Source organism: Ictidomys tridecemlineatus, chromosome 11 (genome assembly GCF_052094955.1).
Source record: "Ictidomys tridecemlineatus isolate mIctTri1 chromosome 11, mIctTri1.hap1, whole genome shotgun sequence".
Taxonomy (NCBI): Eukaryota; Metazoa; Chordata; class Mammalia; order Rodentia; family Sciuridae; genus Ictidomys; species Ictidomys tridecemlineatus.
The window spans coordinates 24,750,002-24,768,108 of NC_135487.1; the positions used below are offsets into that span (position 1 = coordinate 24,750,002).

General features: G+C 33.3%; 1 protein-coding gene across 14 annotated transcripts in view; it reads left to right on the forward strand.

The window, feature by feature from the left end:
• Window positions 1-18,107, forward strand: part of Zmym4 (zinc finger MYM-type containing 4) — a 145,714-nt gene that overhangs the window by 117,988 nt on the left and 9,619 nt on the right. For 13 of the 14 annotated variants that reach the window (XM_005317794.4, XM_078025902.1, XM_078025900.1 and 10 more), the window contains 6 exons: window positions 1,987-2,040; window positions 2,484-2,663; window positions 3,264-3,358; window positions 8,087-8,258; window positions 8,421-8,516; window positions 11,099-11,250. In XM_005317794.4, coding sequence (XP_005317851.1) covers window positions 1,987-2,040; window positions 2,484-2,663; window positions 3,264-3,358; window positions 8,087-8,258; window positions 8,421-8,516; window positions 11,099-11,250 — 749 coding nt within the window. Of the gene's footprint in view, window positions 1-1,986; window positions 2,041-2,483; window positions 2,664-3,263; window positions 3,359-8,086; window positions 8,259-8,420; window positions 8,517-11,098; window positions 11,251-13,140; window positions 16,634-18,107 lie in introns of those variants that run through there. The other variant, XM_078025903.1, reaches the window with a different exon arrangement.

Here is an 18,107-nt window from a genome sequence, read left to right on the forward strand (position 1 = left end):
ATATATAATAACCAGCATGCTGATAAAGGGTAAACAGAACCTTAAGATGTAAAACCTTTGGGCTCAAAATGGCCTATATATAAATCTCATTTTAATAGGTTAGAACAAGGATGATAGTAACATTCATCCATATTTCCCATTCCTTTAGCATTGTGTTATGTGCATTGTCATTTCATTTTTTTAAAGATTTTTAAAAAATGGATACAATATCTTTATTTATTTTATTTATTTTTGTGTGGTGCTGAGGATCAAACCCAGTGCCTCACATGTGTGAGATATATCGCTCTTCCTCTGAGCTATACCCCCAGCTCCTCTCTATTTCATTTTAATCTTCACAACAGCCCTGTAAGGAGGGTATCGTTTACTTTACATTTCTTACCTGAAAAATAGAATATTAGATTTGCTCTGATTGTGTAGTCAACAAATGTGGAACCTGAACTTGAATCCAGATCTGTGTGATGCCAGAGTACATAGTAACCAAATATAATAATATTTCAGAAAGGTTTCTAGTCTTAATTAGCACATCCTTGGTTTTTGGATATAGAAAGAGGTGGAGAAATTGTCATTTATAATATTTGAAATATGTAGCTGAGTTTTCACAAAGAACTTTCCATAAATTACTGATGTTCAATAAGCTTACTCTTTTCTTGAAAGTTTTTTCTTTTATTCAGTGGTAGATTTTGATTTTGCATAGTAAATGCTAGGTGATTTTCTGAACACTGAAGGATTTGAAGAAACTGCTGTCAACTTTTCTGTTGTATTGCCAGTAAGTTTCTGAGTCACATATATTTTGAGAGATTGATGGAAACTTATTTATTGTTTTTCCAGTGTTCCATCTGTTATTTTTCTCTTTAATGTTAAAATCTCAAAATTCTGTTGTACACATATGGAATTTAATGTCCCAAATGTCCCTGTGCTTGATCTTCTAATCTCTGGTAATATATTTAGTTTGGAAGTTCAGACAATTTTTGATTATGTATCTCATTTTAAATTGACTTCTCCTTTCACATCAATTTTTTTTTTTTTTCCTTTCACGTCAATATTGAAGCTTTTTCAAGTTCTTGCTCTGGGCAAATGCTATGACTTTTGCCTTTGTCTATAGTTGAGTCAGATAAAAAAAAACTTGAAAACTAATTTTCAAGAGACATAATGATAATCACTGTAATATGTATGAAATGAAATGGTTTAGAAACACAGTGTAGGAGAGGTGAATTTCAGCTAAGGGGATCTGTGGTTATAATTTCTCTTTGATTTTAGGGAAAATCCCAATGTTTCTGTGTAACCTGGAAGAAAAAAAAAAAAAACACCACTTGACTCTTCTAGCTTTGTACTTTCCACATACTTTAGAGTTGATTGTACTATGTTCTGTTTAGTTCTGTATGCTGAATGCTCATGTAACTTATTTTTTTTTTCTGGGTATTGAAAACCAGGTGTGCTCTACCTGGTTCTTTGTAGTTTTTATATTGAGACAGGGGCTTGCCAGGTTGCTAAGGCAGTCCTTGAACATGCCATCCTCCCATGTTAGCTTTCCTGAATAACTGAGAATTGCAAGTGTGCACCACCATGGTCAGCTAATGTAACATTTAATTATAAGTTTATTTATTTATTTTTTCAGTTTGATAGTAAGGATTATTATATTTGGGGGAACAACTTAAAGCAGATTTGTTAATCATTGAATAAATTTGGGACGTATGGTTTAAAGAAGGATTTTATATAGCAGAAAAGTATAAAATCAAAAGTGAAAATTCCTCTCTTCATGACTTTTTATACTGCTTCCTAGAAGTATAGCCACTATTAATAGTGATGATGATTTAACTGCTTTTGCCACTAGTGTTTAATTATTTTAATGAGTTTTTATGTTCTGAAGTCTGTTTACTTAGAACTCCGTGGTATTGTGCATGTATATAATAGTCATGTCATTTGAGATGCAGTTTATTTTTTGTTTACTTGTAAATCATTTTATTATGTGCTTTGCTTTTCCTTTAGGATCTCAGACTTCTGAACAGGAACTCTTTCTAGACACTAAAATATTTGAAAAAGGTTTGTAGTTGTAAATATACTTTGGTTCTTTGAAATCTAGTTGTAAATATACTTTGGTTCTTTGAAATCCTATCCTTTGTTAGTAATTAAAGCCTGAAAAGAAGTCCATGTAATATTTGTGATTTTAATTATTTTAAGGGGCATCAAGTATCCGTGGTATATGCTAATCCTTAGTGAGAATAATAAAAACTGCCCCAAATATTTGTTTTAAGGATGGAGTTAAGCTTTAATGTGCTTACCAAGAATATGAATTCAGTTCTGTGAGACAGGTGAACAAATTGCTTTGTTCTTAAGTGTACCTAGATAATTATTCATTGGTTGTATTTCAGATTTGGTGTTCAGAAGTTTAGGAAGGTTTCTGAGCATGTAAGGAGACTATCTTATTTTGAGGGTTTCTTATTTTTGAGACTATCTTATTTTCTGAAATATTCTTAATATTTCAGACCAAGGAAGTACATATAGTGGTGATCTTGAATCAGAGGCAGTATCTACTCCCCATAGCTGGGAAGAAGAATTGAATCATTATGCCTTAAAGACAAATGCTGTGCAAGAAGCCGATTCAGAACTGAAACAGTTCTCAAAAGGGGAAACCGAACAGGATCTGGAAGCAGATTTTCCATCAGGTTTGTGCAAAATAACCTATTCACTTAAAGTCCTTTATTTTAGAAGATTGGTAAAACTCCAGATTGACATTATAAAACAGTTAAAATGTACTAGAGGTAATCTAGGGTACAAGTGGTTCCTGTCTTTTCTAGCTTTGGTTTGTGCAATTTTGTTCTCAAAAGTGGTTAAATTATTTTGTGTTTTTTATTATTGTTGTTTTGGGGTTTTGGTAAAAGGGATTGAATCCAGGGACTCTTAACCATCGAGCCATATCCCCAGTTGTTTGTATTTTTATTTTGAGACAGGGGCTCACTGAGTTGCTGAGGCAGGCTTTTAACTTGCTATCCTCCTGCCTTTGCCTCCCAAGTCACTGGTTTGAACATTGGATTTTGAACATTATTATCTTACCTTTTTCACAGTAACTGTTCTGTAGGAAATTTTCTTGTTGGTAAAGTTTTCATTTAAGTGCTATATCCCTCGTTTCTCTTAAGTATATAAGTAAATTCTCATGACAAAATAATGACTATAGTGATGATTACTTAGTATTTCCCCAGTCTAAATCTTTATTTAAATCTGGAAGTTAAATTAACGTATATCATGCTTTCTGCTGATTATCATAGAATCCTTTGACCCACTTAACAAAGGACAGGGGATCCAGGCACGTTCCCGAACAAGAAGACGACACAGAGATGGTTTCCCCCAGCCCAGACGAAGAGTAAGCAGCAACTTAATTTTTCTAGAGTTTTCTTTCCTTTATTCTACCAGTATTTATTAGTTCCTGTTGTTTATAAAACTCTGTAATAGCCAGAATGGGGCAGTTGTGTGCATTATTTTACAACCTTATGTTTTTGTGCTTTTGTTTTTATGTCTTGAAGTTCGGTATCGTTTTTTTTTTTTCCACATTTCATTTTAATTAATTGAACCCAGGCATGATTTACTACTGATCTATTCCTAGCTAGTTTTTCGTTTTGTTTTAGTGCTGTTTGTTTTTTTTGAGTCAGGGTCTTGCTGAGTTGTTTAGGGCCTCACTAAATTGCTGAAAGTCGTCTTGAACTTGCAATCCTTTTCTGCTTTAGCCTCCCAGGTCGCTGGGATTACACTGTACCTGGCCTTCTGTTACAATTTTTTTTCAGTACAGACCAACCTTCCCTCCATCCTTCCCTCTCCCTCTTCCTTCCTTTCTTTTTCTTTTCTATAATTGAAGGTTTGTTTTATTATATTTAAAAGTTTTCATAATCCTTTTTAATGTATATTTCTCATTTAAGAAATCTAAATTTAGCTACTTTTTAATGTTCTAATACTTGAGATCACTATTTTATATAGTAAAGTGTAATGATGAAGGTCATGTGTGCAATCTTTTGGGCTAAAAGGGCTTTCCTCTAACAAAGTTAAATGAATACTAACCTTATTTTTTTAATTGGCTCTGTTGACTTATGAAAGTTGGATTTAATAAATTCTAAAGATATAATGTGACGGACTTTGACACATGTATGTAGTATGTTCAGTCTACCACAATTATGAAAAATTCTTTTTTCCTGAAAGAATCAGAAAGTTTTTCACAACTTTTTGCCATCAGCCTCATCTCCACGTGCTGACACCGTCAGTATGCTGTGTCAGTTGATATAAATGTCTACCTTTTCTAAAATTTCATAAAAATAGTCTCATAAGTATATTTTCTGCTATGTCTAGGTTCTTTCACTTAGCATAGTGTTTTTGAGATTCATCCATGTTTCATGTCTCAGTGGTTTGTTTTTTATAGTTTTGAGTAGCATTTAATAAGGACATACTAAAATTTGTGCAACTGTTTAATAGGTAATAGAAATTTGTGTTGTTTCCATTTTGGGGCCTTTTGTTGTTATTGTTCTTTTTTATTTTGGTACTGAGATTAAACAGGTTGTGCTAGACAAGCACTACACAGAGCTACTTCCTCAGCACCTTTTTATTTTTTTATTTTGAGACAGTGTCTCATTTTTTTGCCCAGGACTGGCCTCAAACTTGCAGTCCTTTGCCTCAGTCTTCTAAATAGCTAGGATTGTAAGTCTGGAATATTTTGAATAATATTTTTAAGAATATTTTAGTATAAGCCTTGGTATTAACATATGTTTTCATTTCTCAGAAGAAAAATATTTAGAAAATGGGATTGCTACGTTTTACACTAAGTATATTTCTAACTTTATAGGAAAGCTGCCACATTGTTTTTGAAAGTAGGTCTACTGCCAAACATAGTGGCACATACCAATAATCCTAGTGTCTCAGTGGGCTGAGGCAGAAGGATTGTAAATTTGAGGCCAGCCTTAGCAATTTAGTGAGACCCTCCTCCTAAAATAAAGGTCAGGGGTAAGGGGTATTAGTGATGGGGATATAGCTTACGGGTACAGTACCACTGGGTTCTCTCCCTAGTACTGCAACAACAACAAAAAAAAAAAAAAAAAAAAAGAAAAGAAAGAGAGAGAGAGAGAGAGAAAGAAAGAAAACAAAAAAGTGAATTTACTATTTCATATTCCAATTACTAACATATAAGGGCTGACATTGTAGTTCAGTGGTAGCCTGTATAAGGCACTGGATTTGATCCTCAACACCACATAAAAGTAAATAAAAGATATTTGTCCATCTACAACTAAAAAAAAATTTTTTTTTAAAGTGTGTGAGAGTCTGTAAGCTCCATGACTTTGCAAACACTTGGTATTGTGGAGTTTGAATTTTACCAGTCCAGTGACTTTGTAGTAGAGTATATTCTGATTGTGTGTTTGATGATTTTGAACATCTTTTCATGTGCATATTTGCCATTTTGTGCCTTTACCCAACTCAGGTTACCTAAGATATTCTCTTATGTTTGTTTCTTTTTGTTTTCTATGCAATAATGGGGATTAAAATCAGGGATGTTCTACCACTGAACCACATCCCAGTCCTTTTTTTAAAAAAAAATATTTATTTGACGGACACAACATCTTAGTTTGTATGTGGTGCTGAGGATCGAACCCGGGCCGCATGCATGCTAGGCAAGCGCGCTACCGCTTGAGCCACATCCCCAGCCCCTCCCCAGTCCTTTTTTGTCTCACCAAGTTGTTGAGGCTGGCCTTGCAGATGTGATCTTCCTGCCTCAGCCCTCCCAACTAGATGGGATTATATGTATGCACCACTGTGCCTGGCTTTCTCAGCAGTGCTTTTTACCTTTCATTCTTTTTCTAGTCTGTTAAATTTGTTTCTGTGCTGGGCACAGTAACACATGTTGGTAACCCCAGTGGCTTGGGAAGCTGAGGCAAGAGGATCACTATTTGCAAGCCAGCCCAGGCAACTTAGCAACACTCTCTGTCTCAAAATAAAAAAGGGACAGGAATATAGTTTAGGGATAGGACACCCTTGGGTTCAGTCCCAGCACTGCTAAATAAATAAATAGTAAGTTAGTTTTAATTGTTATAAGTGGTAGTATTTTAAAATTTCATTTCTGTATTCCTTATTAGTATATAAGAATGCAAATGATTTTTGTGTGTTTAGTCTATGTTCTTTAGCTTTGTGCCATTAAATTCCATAGGATTTTCTACCTAGACAATCATGTTATTTGTGGCAAAAAAAAGAGTTTTAGTTTTACTCTTTCCTTCCTAATCTGAATGTATTTTCTTTTTTTCTTTGCTGTATCAAACTTAGCTAAGACCTCTCCTGATTATTATTACTAAGATGACCTTTTTTGCATTGTTTCTAATCTTCAGGCAAAAGGGTTTAGTCTTGCAACGTTTAGTGTGTTGTTTTCTGTAGGTATCCCATGTATGGCCTCCACTAGGTTGAGGACATTCCCTTTTCCTGATCTGCTGCAGATTCTTACCAGGGTTGGCTGTTGAGTTTTGTTGGGTGGATTTCTTGCTTCTTTTGAGATAGTATCCGGTTTTCCTTTTTTGAGTCTGTTAAATGACAAAAATATTACTTTTTAAAAAAAATCCAAATGATTAAACTTGCATTCCTAGAATAAACCCTACTTTTTAAAAGATGATATATTTATTTGGTTTTTTATATATTACCGAATTCAGTTTGCTAATATTTCAGTAAGGTTTTAAGTGTCTCTGTTCAAGAATTATTCACATGGTTTTCTTGTAATGATTTTGGTTTTGGTATCAGGGTGTTGGTGATATCAAATTTTATGTGAAGTACAATTTGTATAATTTCTTTAACTAGTGAAATTCAACTGTGAACCCTTCTGGATCTGGTGTTTCTTGTGGAGAAGGTTTTAAATTGTAAATTTAGTTTCTGTAGCTATTCAGATCATCAGTTTCATTTCATTAATTTTTCTGTCTCTTTTTATTCCCTACTGATTTTTGCTCTTATTTTAAACATTTCCTTCTTAGTTTAGGTTATACTCTGGTCCTCTTTTCTGGTTTATTAAGATTGAGGCTTAGGGGCTGGGGTTGTGGCTCAATTGTAGAATGCTTGCCTGACACATGTGAGGATCTGGGTTTGATCCTCAGCACCACATAAAAATAAATAAATAAGTAAATAAATAATATAAAGGCATTATGACCGTCTACAACTCAAAAAAATAAAGCTTAGAATATATAATTTTATATCATTTTTTCATAAAAGCATTTAAAGTCTTAGCTCCATCACAGAAATTTTGATGACAATTTGTTTTCATTTATGTTCACAATATTTTCTAATTGCATTTAAAATTCCTTCTTTACTTTTTTTTTTGTCCCCCTTGTGGTATTAGGGATTGAACCCACCACCCTTGTGCATGTGAGGCAAGTACACTACTACCGTTGAGCTGCATGTCCATTTGTAATTTCTTCTTTGACCCATGGAATATTTATAAGTATACTATTAATTTATGATTTTGGAGAATTTTCTTAGCATATTTTCATCAGAGGGTTCTAATTCAGTTCCAATGTGGTTAGAGAATTTTTAAAGGCCTTTTTTTAAAATTACTCAAAATATTTTCTATTAAATAGGCCCAACTGGTAATAATAGTGATATCTATCTCTCAGTGGGTGGAGCCAGTGTTTGGAACACACTAATACTCAAATGTTGGTAATTAGTACAAGGTGATTTTCTATATTTATGCATTTTTTTTCCTTTTATTTGAGTTGGTTTAAATAATCTGGAAAGCCTTATTCAGCTCTAAGAATTCTGAATCTTTTTTGAAGGGAGGGGACTAGGGATTAACCTAGGAGTGCTTAATAATCACTGAGCACATCTCCATCCCTTTTTTATTTTTTATTTTGACACATGCTAAATTTTGAGGCTGGCTTTGAACTTGCATTTTCCTGCCTCAGGCTCCCAAACTGCTAGGATTACAGGCATGTGTCACCATGCCCATTTAGAACTCTAAATCTTAATGATATAAAACTAAATTTCATATCCTATAGGTTTATGCCCTTTCTGGCTTTGAGAACTCTGATTCTTAAAGATCCAAAACTGCATTTTTATATTCTGTAAATTTTTGGAATTCTTACAGGGACGGAAGAAGTCTATAGTGGCTATGGAGCCCAGGAGTCTTATTCAAGGAGCCTTTCAAGGGTGTTCAGTGTCTGGAATGACCCTGAAATATATGTATGGGGTGAATGCCTGGAAGAATTGGGTTCAGTGGAAAAATGCCAAGGAAGAGCAGGGGGATCTAAAGTGTGGAGGTAAACGTTAACAGCATGAATTTGTGTCTTGATTTAGGCAAGGAAAATATAAATAAGCAAAGCCATAAATTAACTCAAAAGGGATAGTTCTTTTATCAGAAACTATAAAACTGAGTTTGCCTTTACTTAATTAACCCTTTCAATTTTCTTTTTCTCTCCAAGGAGGTGAACATGCCTCATCCAGCCCATGTTCTGACCACTTAGGAAGTGCTCAAGACCAGGTACTCTCTCAAGAGTCCTCAGAGTCAGGCTGTAGAGGTAAAACTTGTTTCTTTCCTCTGTATTCGTTTTAAATTACTCATAATTTGTTGATATAAATTTGTAAGTTGAGTGTCTAAAGTTTTAAATTTTTGATTCTTAAGATGGAAAACCTCAATTTTAAAGGTTATTATAAAGGTGTAAAGGTAAGATTGTGTCTTCTGGTATTGAATTTATCACACAATTATGAGGAATTTTTTTTCTAACACCAGACAAGTGCATCAAAAAGTTTTCTTTATCCTCTTGTCTATATAGTAACCCATATGTAACGCAGTGTGATATTTTTTTTTCATATTTTTATGAAAAATATCTGGAAATTAAAAAAGCCTTGCTTTGGTAAGAATTGTTCCTAAAATTATATCCATTTATAACTGACAATATTTGTTTCACTTCAGCTGCCAGGAAACTTGGAATCAAATAAAATAGTTAAAATATTGTTCAAATAAAGCAATATTATAATTTTAAGAGCCAAATAATTTTCCATTTTTTACTAGTTTTTTTTAAATATCTTTATTTTGTTTATTTATTTTTATGTGGTCCTGAGGCTCGAATCCAGCACCTCACAGATGCAAGGCAAGAGCTTTGTCACTGAGCCACATCCTAGCCTGCATTTTTTACTAGTTTTGATGTACTATTATTTTGGGTTTTTTTTTGTTTTTTTTTTTTTTTTTTTTTGAGGTACTAGAGATTGAACCCAGGGGCTCACACATGCTAGACAAGTACTCTACTACTGAGCTACATCTTAGCATCTCTGAAATTTATTTTCAATTTATAGTTTTCTTTTTATTGTGTTTTTTACCTATATAATCTTTATGAAATGAGGTGGGGTATAAATGTATAAGTGTAATCATTTTAACTAGATTTTTTGGGGGCGGGTGGAGGGAGGTCACTTTCCAAATGTATCTTCTCTCTTACACCTGTTTGATTGCATATGCTCTTGGCTTCACCCGCTAGTGGTCTGTCCTGTTAGTCTTGGGTAATACTTAGCCTTCCTTGTTGGAGCTGTTAGTTGTTACTCTTAGCTATGACTGACATCATTGGAATTCCTACAGATAGGTGTAATCTTCATGCTCCAAGGTTTTGTAAATATTATCCTGTTATGGGGATTTATTAGGCCGATGACCACCCACTTTGAACCATGGCACTCTTTGTCTCATAAAAGAAAGGAAGCCAGGCACAGCAGTAGCCCCAGCTACTCGGGAGGCTGAGGTGGGAGGATCACTTGAGCTCACAAATTTGAGACCAACCTGCGCAACAAGGGGGAACCTCATCTCAAGAAAGAAAGAAAGGGTGATAGTGAGAGTGGAGAGGTAATATTGTTTTAGACTACAAGACCTAAATGCAGTAGCCATAGGACATGCCTGCCCATTTCTACTACTGAATTACCTGTAAAATACTCGTTGAATTTTTTTTATGTACCAGGCTTCATTGCTATGATCTGGGGTAAAAAGATCAAGCTTAGTCCTTGCCCTTATGAACCTCTGCTTGCCTGTGCAAAACTAACACAGGAGCCAGGCATGGTGGTGTATGCCTGTAATTCCAGTAGCCTAGAAGGCTGAGGCAGGAGAATCTCAAGTTCAAAGCCAGCCTTAGCAATGGCAAGGCACTAAGCAACTCAGTGAGACCCTGTCTCTAAATAAAATACAAAATTGGCCTGGGGATGTGGCTTAGTGGTCAAGAGCCCCTGAGTTCAATACCCAGTACCAAAAAAACAAAAACAAAACCAAAAAAAAACCACACAGGAGAGACCCAAGTGTATCTTTGAAATGTGTAGTCTTGGCTAAATGCAGAAGAGCAAGAACTAGAAAGGGTATTTTTTAGTACTAACCTCACAACATGGATCAACCTGTTTCAATAGAACTTATACAAATCAAATTGGTAACTTCCCTACCCAAAATGGTTTTCTTCAAACATCTTAATACAATACATGAGACTCATTGTGATCTGCCCTAACTTGCCCTTCTTGCTTCTCTTCTATACACCTAAATTCCCTGAATCTTTGCACCTTTTTGGCCCAGCGGATGTAAGAATACTGTGTTCTATCATTTCTAAAGGCATGAAGATGTTTTACTGTATTTGTGATATTCTGTGGTCAAATTGTAGTTAAAGAAAGTTCAGCAACATTCTTTTTTATAAATATTTTTAGTCTTTAATCTGCCAGTAGGCACTGGGAATTCTTCAGAGGAAGTTCACATAGAACTAGAGCTCTATAGAATATATGTTGGGATATCTTTTTGTATCCTCACATTGGAATTTTTACCTATTCACCTTTTAAACTCTTCACTTCTTAAGGTGTTGCCTGTGTTACTTCCTCCAGAATCTAATCTGACTCTTTCCTATTAGATGTTTCTCATTTGCTTTCACAGAATCCTGTGCAAACAAAATCTTTATATTAGCAGTATATGTACTACATTGTCTTTATTTCCCTAACTGAAAGTGTTGAGATCAGGATCTGTTTTTAATCCATAGTCTATACCACAATGCCTAAGCACCATAGTACTCAGGGTTTATTTCAGTGAATCAAGTAATACTACTGTGTTTGTTGTAAGTTAATGTTTCAGATGTTTTCTACCTTTCCACAGTCCGCTCTGGAAAGCTGAAGGAAGATATTCTGTCCTGCACTTTTGCTGAATTGAGTTTGGGCTTATGCCAGTTTATCCAAGAGGTGCGGAGACCAAATGGTGAAAAGTATGATCCAGACAGTATCTTATACTTGTGCCTTGGAATTCAGCAGGTATCATATTAAGTGGCTGTTATGAAATTAATTGCATTTTTAATAATTCTAAAAGAACTGTGAATTAAGTCAAAGAATTATAATATATACTGGTTATCTAATACTGCTCTTATGTTTTTTATTAATGAAACACTCTCTGATTTAAAAGTCTTATTCATGTAGTGGCCTTTTATAAGCTAAACTAAAACAGTAGGATAACAGATATTGGGGAAAGTGCATTCATATGTAAATGAACAAAAAGGGCTTAAATAGCAATTTCCTAAAGAAGCATAGACAACTGTGTGTTTTGTGTGTATTGATCATGTAGGGTGTAAATTTTTTAAATGCAAATTAAATGTAATAGATACTTTATTGTTTATCACATCAATAAAGATCAAAAGATAACAGCACTTGTGCTGTGATATGGAGGTCCTATGTAGTTGGAAGCAATTAATACAGGCTTTTTAGAAAATAGTTTGAACGTTTTCTGGAAATATTTTTAAATTTTTTGCTTGTAAGTCAGTTTTTGCAAGTCTCTTCAAAACTCATATTCTCAAGTTCACACATCATTGCCCCCCAAAAAAGACATAACCACAATGCCCACCAGCAAGGTTAAGTAAATTATCTTCATGAAGTAGTATGTTCCTTTTAAAAATATTTGTTCTTTTAAATTTACTTTTTCTATTTTTTGTTTTTGTTTTTTCTTTCTGCAGTGCTAGGAATTGACTCAGGGCCTCATGTGTATTAAGCAAGCACTCTACTACTGAGCAACAGCTTCATCCCTGAATTTATTTTTTAACTGACACAAAAATTGTACATATTCAGTAGGTATGGTAGTTACCTGTAATCCCACAATTTAGGAGACTGAGTCAGTAAGATCTCAAGTTTGAGGCCAACCTCAGCAATTTAGCAAGACCCTCAGCAACTTAGTGAGACCCTGTCTCCAAATTTTTAAAAAGGACTCAAGATGTAACTCAGTGGTGAAGTGCCCTGGTCCAATCCCAAATACCAAAAAGGAAAAAGAGAAAACTTCAAAAACTGTACCTACTAACAGGGTACTATGTTTTTATACAGGTGTAATATACATTATGTAATGTTTAATTGAGGTTAAATATATTTATCTCCTCAAAGATCTATTACTTATTTCCATTCAAACCATCAAAACTTTCAAAATCTTTTCTTCTAGCTTTTTTTTTTTTTTTTTGAAAGAGAGAGAATTATATTTATTTTTTAGTTTTCGGCAGACACAACATCTTTGTTTGCATGTGGTGCTGAGGATCGAACCCAGGCCGCACGCATGCCAGGCGAGGGCGCTACCTCTTGAGCCACATCCCCAGCCCTTTCTTCTAGCTTTTTGAAGTACACAGTTAATTGTTTTGAACAACCAATTAAAAAAAAAAAAAAATGAAGTACACAGTTAATTATTATCTACCGTCATCATACTGTGAATAGCATACCAGAACTTCTTGCTCCTACCTGCAACTTAGTTCAGTTTTGAGTTGTTGTAGATGCAACATATATGTAAGAACATTTGGCATTTGTCTTTCTCTGCCTGGCATATCTCAGCATAATATTCTCCAATTCTATCTCTGTTGTCTATCATAAATAATAGAATTTCCTTCTTTTAAAAGACTGAATAGTATTCCATTGTGTATATAGGTACCACATTTTTTTTTATCCATGCCATCTGTCACTCCATAATTTCACTGTTGTGTGTAGTGATGCAGTGTACACAGGAAGTGTAAATATCTCATTGGTAAACTGATGTTAGATTTTTGACTAAATTCCTGGAAGCAAAAGTGCTGGATCCTTTAGTATTTCTTTCTTTTTTTTTTTTTTTTTTATTAAAGAGAGAGTGAGAGAGGGGGACAGAGAGAGAGAGAATTTTAACATTTATTTATTTTTTCTTAGTTCTCGGCGGACACAACATCTTTGTTGGTATGTGGTGCTGCTGAGGATCGAACCCGGGCCTCACGCATGCTAGGCGAGCGCGCTACCGCTTGAGCCACATCCCCAGCCCCCTTTTAGTATTTCTATTGTTAGTTTTTCAAAGACTCTCCAAACATTTTTCCCTAATGGCTATACCAACTTACATTTCTACCAGCCGGCAGTGTACAAGATTCCCTTTTCTCTACATCTTTACTTGTCAAAGCAACACTTCAGTAAATATTTTGTTTACATATCTTTTGAACTGATGTATTTATTTCTAGGTCAAAGCATATATGCATATAAAGCATTTAATTTACCACTATTAATGTATTTTCAGATTATTTATAGTGATTAAAAATCATACTGATGTGTATAAGTGCGAAATTCATGAATATTTAATATTCCTCTTTTTTATTGTTCTAATGAGTAAAATGAAAAATGTCATCTTGTAGTTTTAGTGTGCATTTTTCTAATTTTTGTAAAGCAGTATGTCTTTTGGGGTAGTCATTTTGGATTTTTCCTTTGTATTTGTAGGCTATGTTGTAAATTGAGGATATTAACTGTAAAATAACTGTTTGAAATATATTTTTAAATTTTTTTTAGTTGTTGATAGAAACTTTATTTTATTTATTTATATGCAGTGCTGAGAATCGAACCCAGTGCCTCATACATGCCAGGCAAATACTCAGTCCCAACCCTCTAATATACTTTTGTCTTTAATTTTTGTGTTCTATTTTATCATTCAAAAGTATTTCTTTTTGGTACTGGGGCTGTGGCTCAGCGGTAATGCACTTGCCTGGCATATGTGAAACACTAGGTTCAATTGTCAGCACCTCATATAAGTAAATTTTTAAAAAAGGTCTATCAACAACTAAAAACATTTAAAAAAAAAGTATTTCTTTTTAAGTAGCTGATATGTATTTATTTTCTTTTATGTTTCCTGGGGTTCCTCTGTTTTTTAATATGGTCTTTTTACTTAAAATAGAAAATGTTAACTTCTCAAATAATTGTTTTTTTTTTTAAAAAAGATTAATATCTTTAAACCATCTAAAATTCATTCTTTTATGTGATATAAGGATATTTCTGATGGACCTTGTTTCTGAAGGGTAGCCTGGTTATGCAGATAGCATTTATTTTCCCACAGAATTGAAGTGGCATGTTTATTTAAAAGTTCCCATTCTCTTTTGATTTAGTTCTCTAAACTCTAAAAAAAGAAAGAAAAATTTAAATAAAGTAGAGAATTTTTAGTTTCTTTCATTTTAGTTCTTTTCATTATTAATATTCTAATGGTTTAATTATATTCAAAACATTTATTGCAGGGATTTCAATCAATATACTTGAGTACATTATGTCAGGTATTTTGCTGTCTATAAGATATATTTTGTGAAGCCAATTATAAACCTGTGAAAGATTTTTTTTTCTTGAGTATTCATTCTATTTATGTTAATAAATGACTTTATATAACAATACTATTAAAATGCCCATACTTTAACAAATAAATGATCAGAGGCAGTAAATATTTTTAAATCAATTTCATAAAATATTTAAAATCAATTTTTTTTAAAAAAATAAGCTTAACAATGTTTTAAAAGTTTTAAGAGGTTACTTATGTTGATATCTCAGATTGCTCTCTTTTTTCTAAAAATAATTATGGTAGTTAGGCATGGTTGTACATGCCTGTAATCCCACCAATGAGGGAGGCTGAGGCAGGAGGATTGCAGTTAAAACCAGCTTTAGGGACTGGGGTTTGAGTGATTGCCTAGCATGTGAGAGGCACTGGGTTCAATTCTCAGCACTGAAAATTAATGAATTAATTAAAGGGCCATCAATACTTAAAAAAAAGCAAAACTAGCCTCAGCAATTTAGAGAGTCCATAAGCAATTTAGTTATACTCTGACTCAAAAAAATATATATATATCTGGGCACAGTGGCGCTCACCTGTAAATTGATTTGCAGACCCTAAGCAACTTGGTGAGACCCTGTCTCTAAATAAAATATAATATAAAAAAGGGCTGGGTGATGTGGTTAAGTACCCCCAGGTTCAATCACTGGTACAAAATAAATAAATATAAAAATTTACAAGGGCTTGGGATGTGGCTCAGTGGTAAAGCACCCTATGTTGAGTCCATGGTAGTAATAATAATAATAATAATGATAGTAATAATAATAATAATGATAATTCCAAGAAAATTTGAAGACAGAAAATATATAAAAAGAAATTGAACGCAACTTAGAATCAAGTCTTTGGCCATCACTTTTAACATTAGATGGGAAAGATGACAATGAAGAAAAATGTTTAAACAACAAAATTATTCTTCTTTGTTTCTATGACCTATTTTTTAAATTAATGGTATATCATAATCAGCTTTTTATCAGATTTGTGATACATACATTGATAATGTTTAATTGATGAGATTTTTTTTCCTGTTATGTGATGCTTTGTTGAATTTCATTTTGTATATATGTTTATACATGGCTTAATTATTTCTTTAGGGTGAATTCTTGAAAGTTGAATTTCTGGGGCAAAGATATAAACTTTTTATTTTATGTTTTTGCTATATATTACCAAATGATTTTTCAGTTAATATTTCTGTTAACCATCTGTTTTGGGTCTGTTTTCCACATTTTCATACAAATTGAGAGTGCTTTCTTAGCTCATGGTATTATCGTATATAACCAAGAATTATTAGCCAATAGATATGAAAAACACGCTTATGAAATATACAATAATATATAAAATATACAATAATAAAACATGCAATAATATAGAGAAAATTGTCAAAGATAGGCAAAAACAGTGGGGAGAAGGCTTAATAGACAACATGTACCAGGTAACACCTAATGATCATTACTAATAAGCTGTGCATTAAGGTAAACTCATTGTATAACTCATATATATAACTCATGTAATTATTATTATTTGAATGATCCCTTAAGTATAGCAAGTTTCACCACATTTTCATTGATGAACTTGAGGCATATGAAGATTAAATAACTTACCTACACTGTTGTTGGTCTTTTCAGAAAGCAGGTTAACAGTGGCATTTAAAATGTTAAATGCATGTAGACTCTGTCCTAGCAAATCTATTGATCAGTATATGTCTCCAGAGGAATACACATATGTAGACATATTCTTTAATTTTTATTGTAATATTTTTTAAACAGTAATAAGTTAGAAACCCCCCAAGTATTAATCAAGATTTATAGTTCAATCAACTTTAATATGTCCATATTGTGGAATACTGTACAATAGTTAAAAAGAAATGACTTGCTTCTGTATGTCCTGACACAGGGAATTCTAAGAGACATACATGTTAAAAAGTAACTTGCAAAAATTATATATATATGGCATTTACTTGTTTATAAATTATGGGAAAATATATATATCATTAAAGATTTACCACTTTAAATTGTGCAATTTAGTGGGTGCAATAATCACTTCTATCTAGTTTCATAACTTTTTTATCATCTGAAATGGAAACTCCATACCCATTTAGCATCAGAGTCTGTTTTCTGTCTCTGTATATTTGCTTCTTTTGGGTATTTTATATCTATGTTCGCGTAATGTAGCCTTTTATGTCTGGCTTTCTCTTACCATAATATTTTCAAGGTTTATTCATATTGTAACATAATTCCTCTTTATGCTGAATAGTACACCATTGCATGGATGTGCCACATTTTGTTTATCCATTTATGGACATTTGAGTTGTTAACTTCTTTGGTGATCATGATCATTCATTTGCAAGTTTTTACTTGACATATGTTTTGTATATGGCTGGAAGTAGGATTGCTGGGTCATATGGTATCTTTGATTAACTTTTCTATTTTATACTTCTAGCAACAGTATATGAGGACTCTAATATTTCTGCATCCTTGTTAATACTTGCTAATAACCATACACCCCCATCCACCTCATGCTGAAGTTCATTCCTAGGGCTTTACACAGTTTGTCCTAGGCAATTGTTTTATCACTGCAGTACATCCCCACTTTTAAATAACCTTTCTGGTGGATAAGTGATATCTCATCATGGTTTTGAATTGCATTTCCCTAAGGATATTATGCATGTTTTCATGTACTTAATGGACATTTTTATATCTTTGGAAACATATCTAAGAAATTTTGCCTATTTAAAAAGTTTTATTCATGAGTAATAGGAATCATTTATATATTCTGGGTATTAAACTCTTGCAGATAGTGATTTGAAAACATTTTATCCTGTTTTCTGGGTTTTATTTTTCATTGTCTTGATAGTGTTCCCTGAATCAAAATTTTTAAATTTTGATTAAGTTGAATTTCTTTTTTGGGGGGCGGGGGTGAAGGGTTTGCTGTTTTGTTGTCATCTGTGCCAAATCAAAGTCATGAACATTTATATTCTAAGAGTTGTACAGTTTTAGATCTTATATGTACATCATTGGTCCATTTTGAGTTAACTTTTATATCTGATGTGAGGTAGGATCTACTGTCCTTTATATGTAGATATCCATGTCTCCTAGCTTATTACTCTAATAAGGCTACTCTTTATACATTGAATTGTCTTGAAACCCCTACTGTAGGAAATCATTTGGCCAAGTGTGTGTGTGTGTGTGTGTGTGTGTTTGTGTGTGTGTGTGTGTGCGTGCGCGCGTATGTATGTGTGTGCCTGTCTGCCTGCCTCCCTACATGTCTATGTTTATTTTGGACCCTCAATTCTAATCCATTGGTTGATATGATTGTTTTTATGGCAGTACACACTGTGGAGTACTGTGCTTTGTATTAAGTTTTAAAACCAGAAGGTGAGATTCCTCAATATTCTTTTGTGTGTTCAAAGGTCTGTTGAAATTCCATATAAATTTTAGGATTGATTTTTCCTTTTCTACAAAAAAAAAAAAAAAACAGAGGCCACTGGAATTTTGATACAGTAGCATTGAATCTGTCCATTGCTTTGGAGAACATTGCTGTCTTAACAATA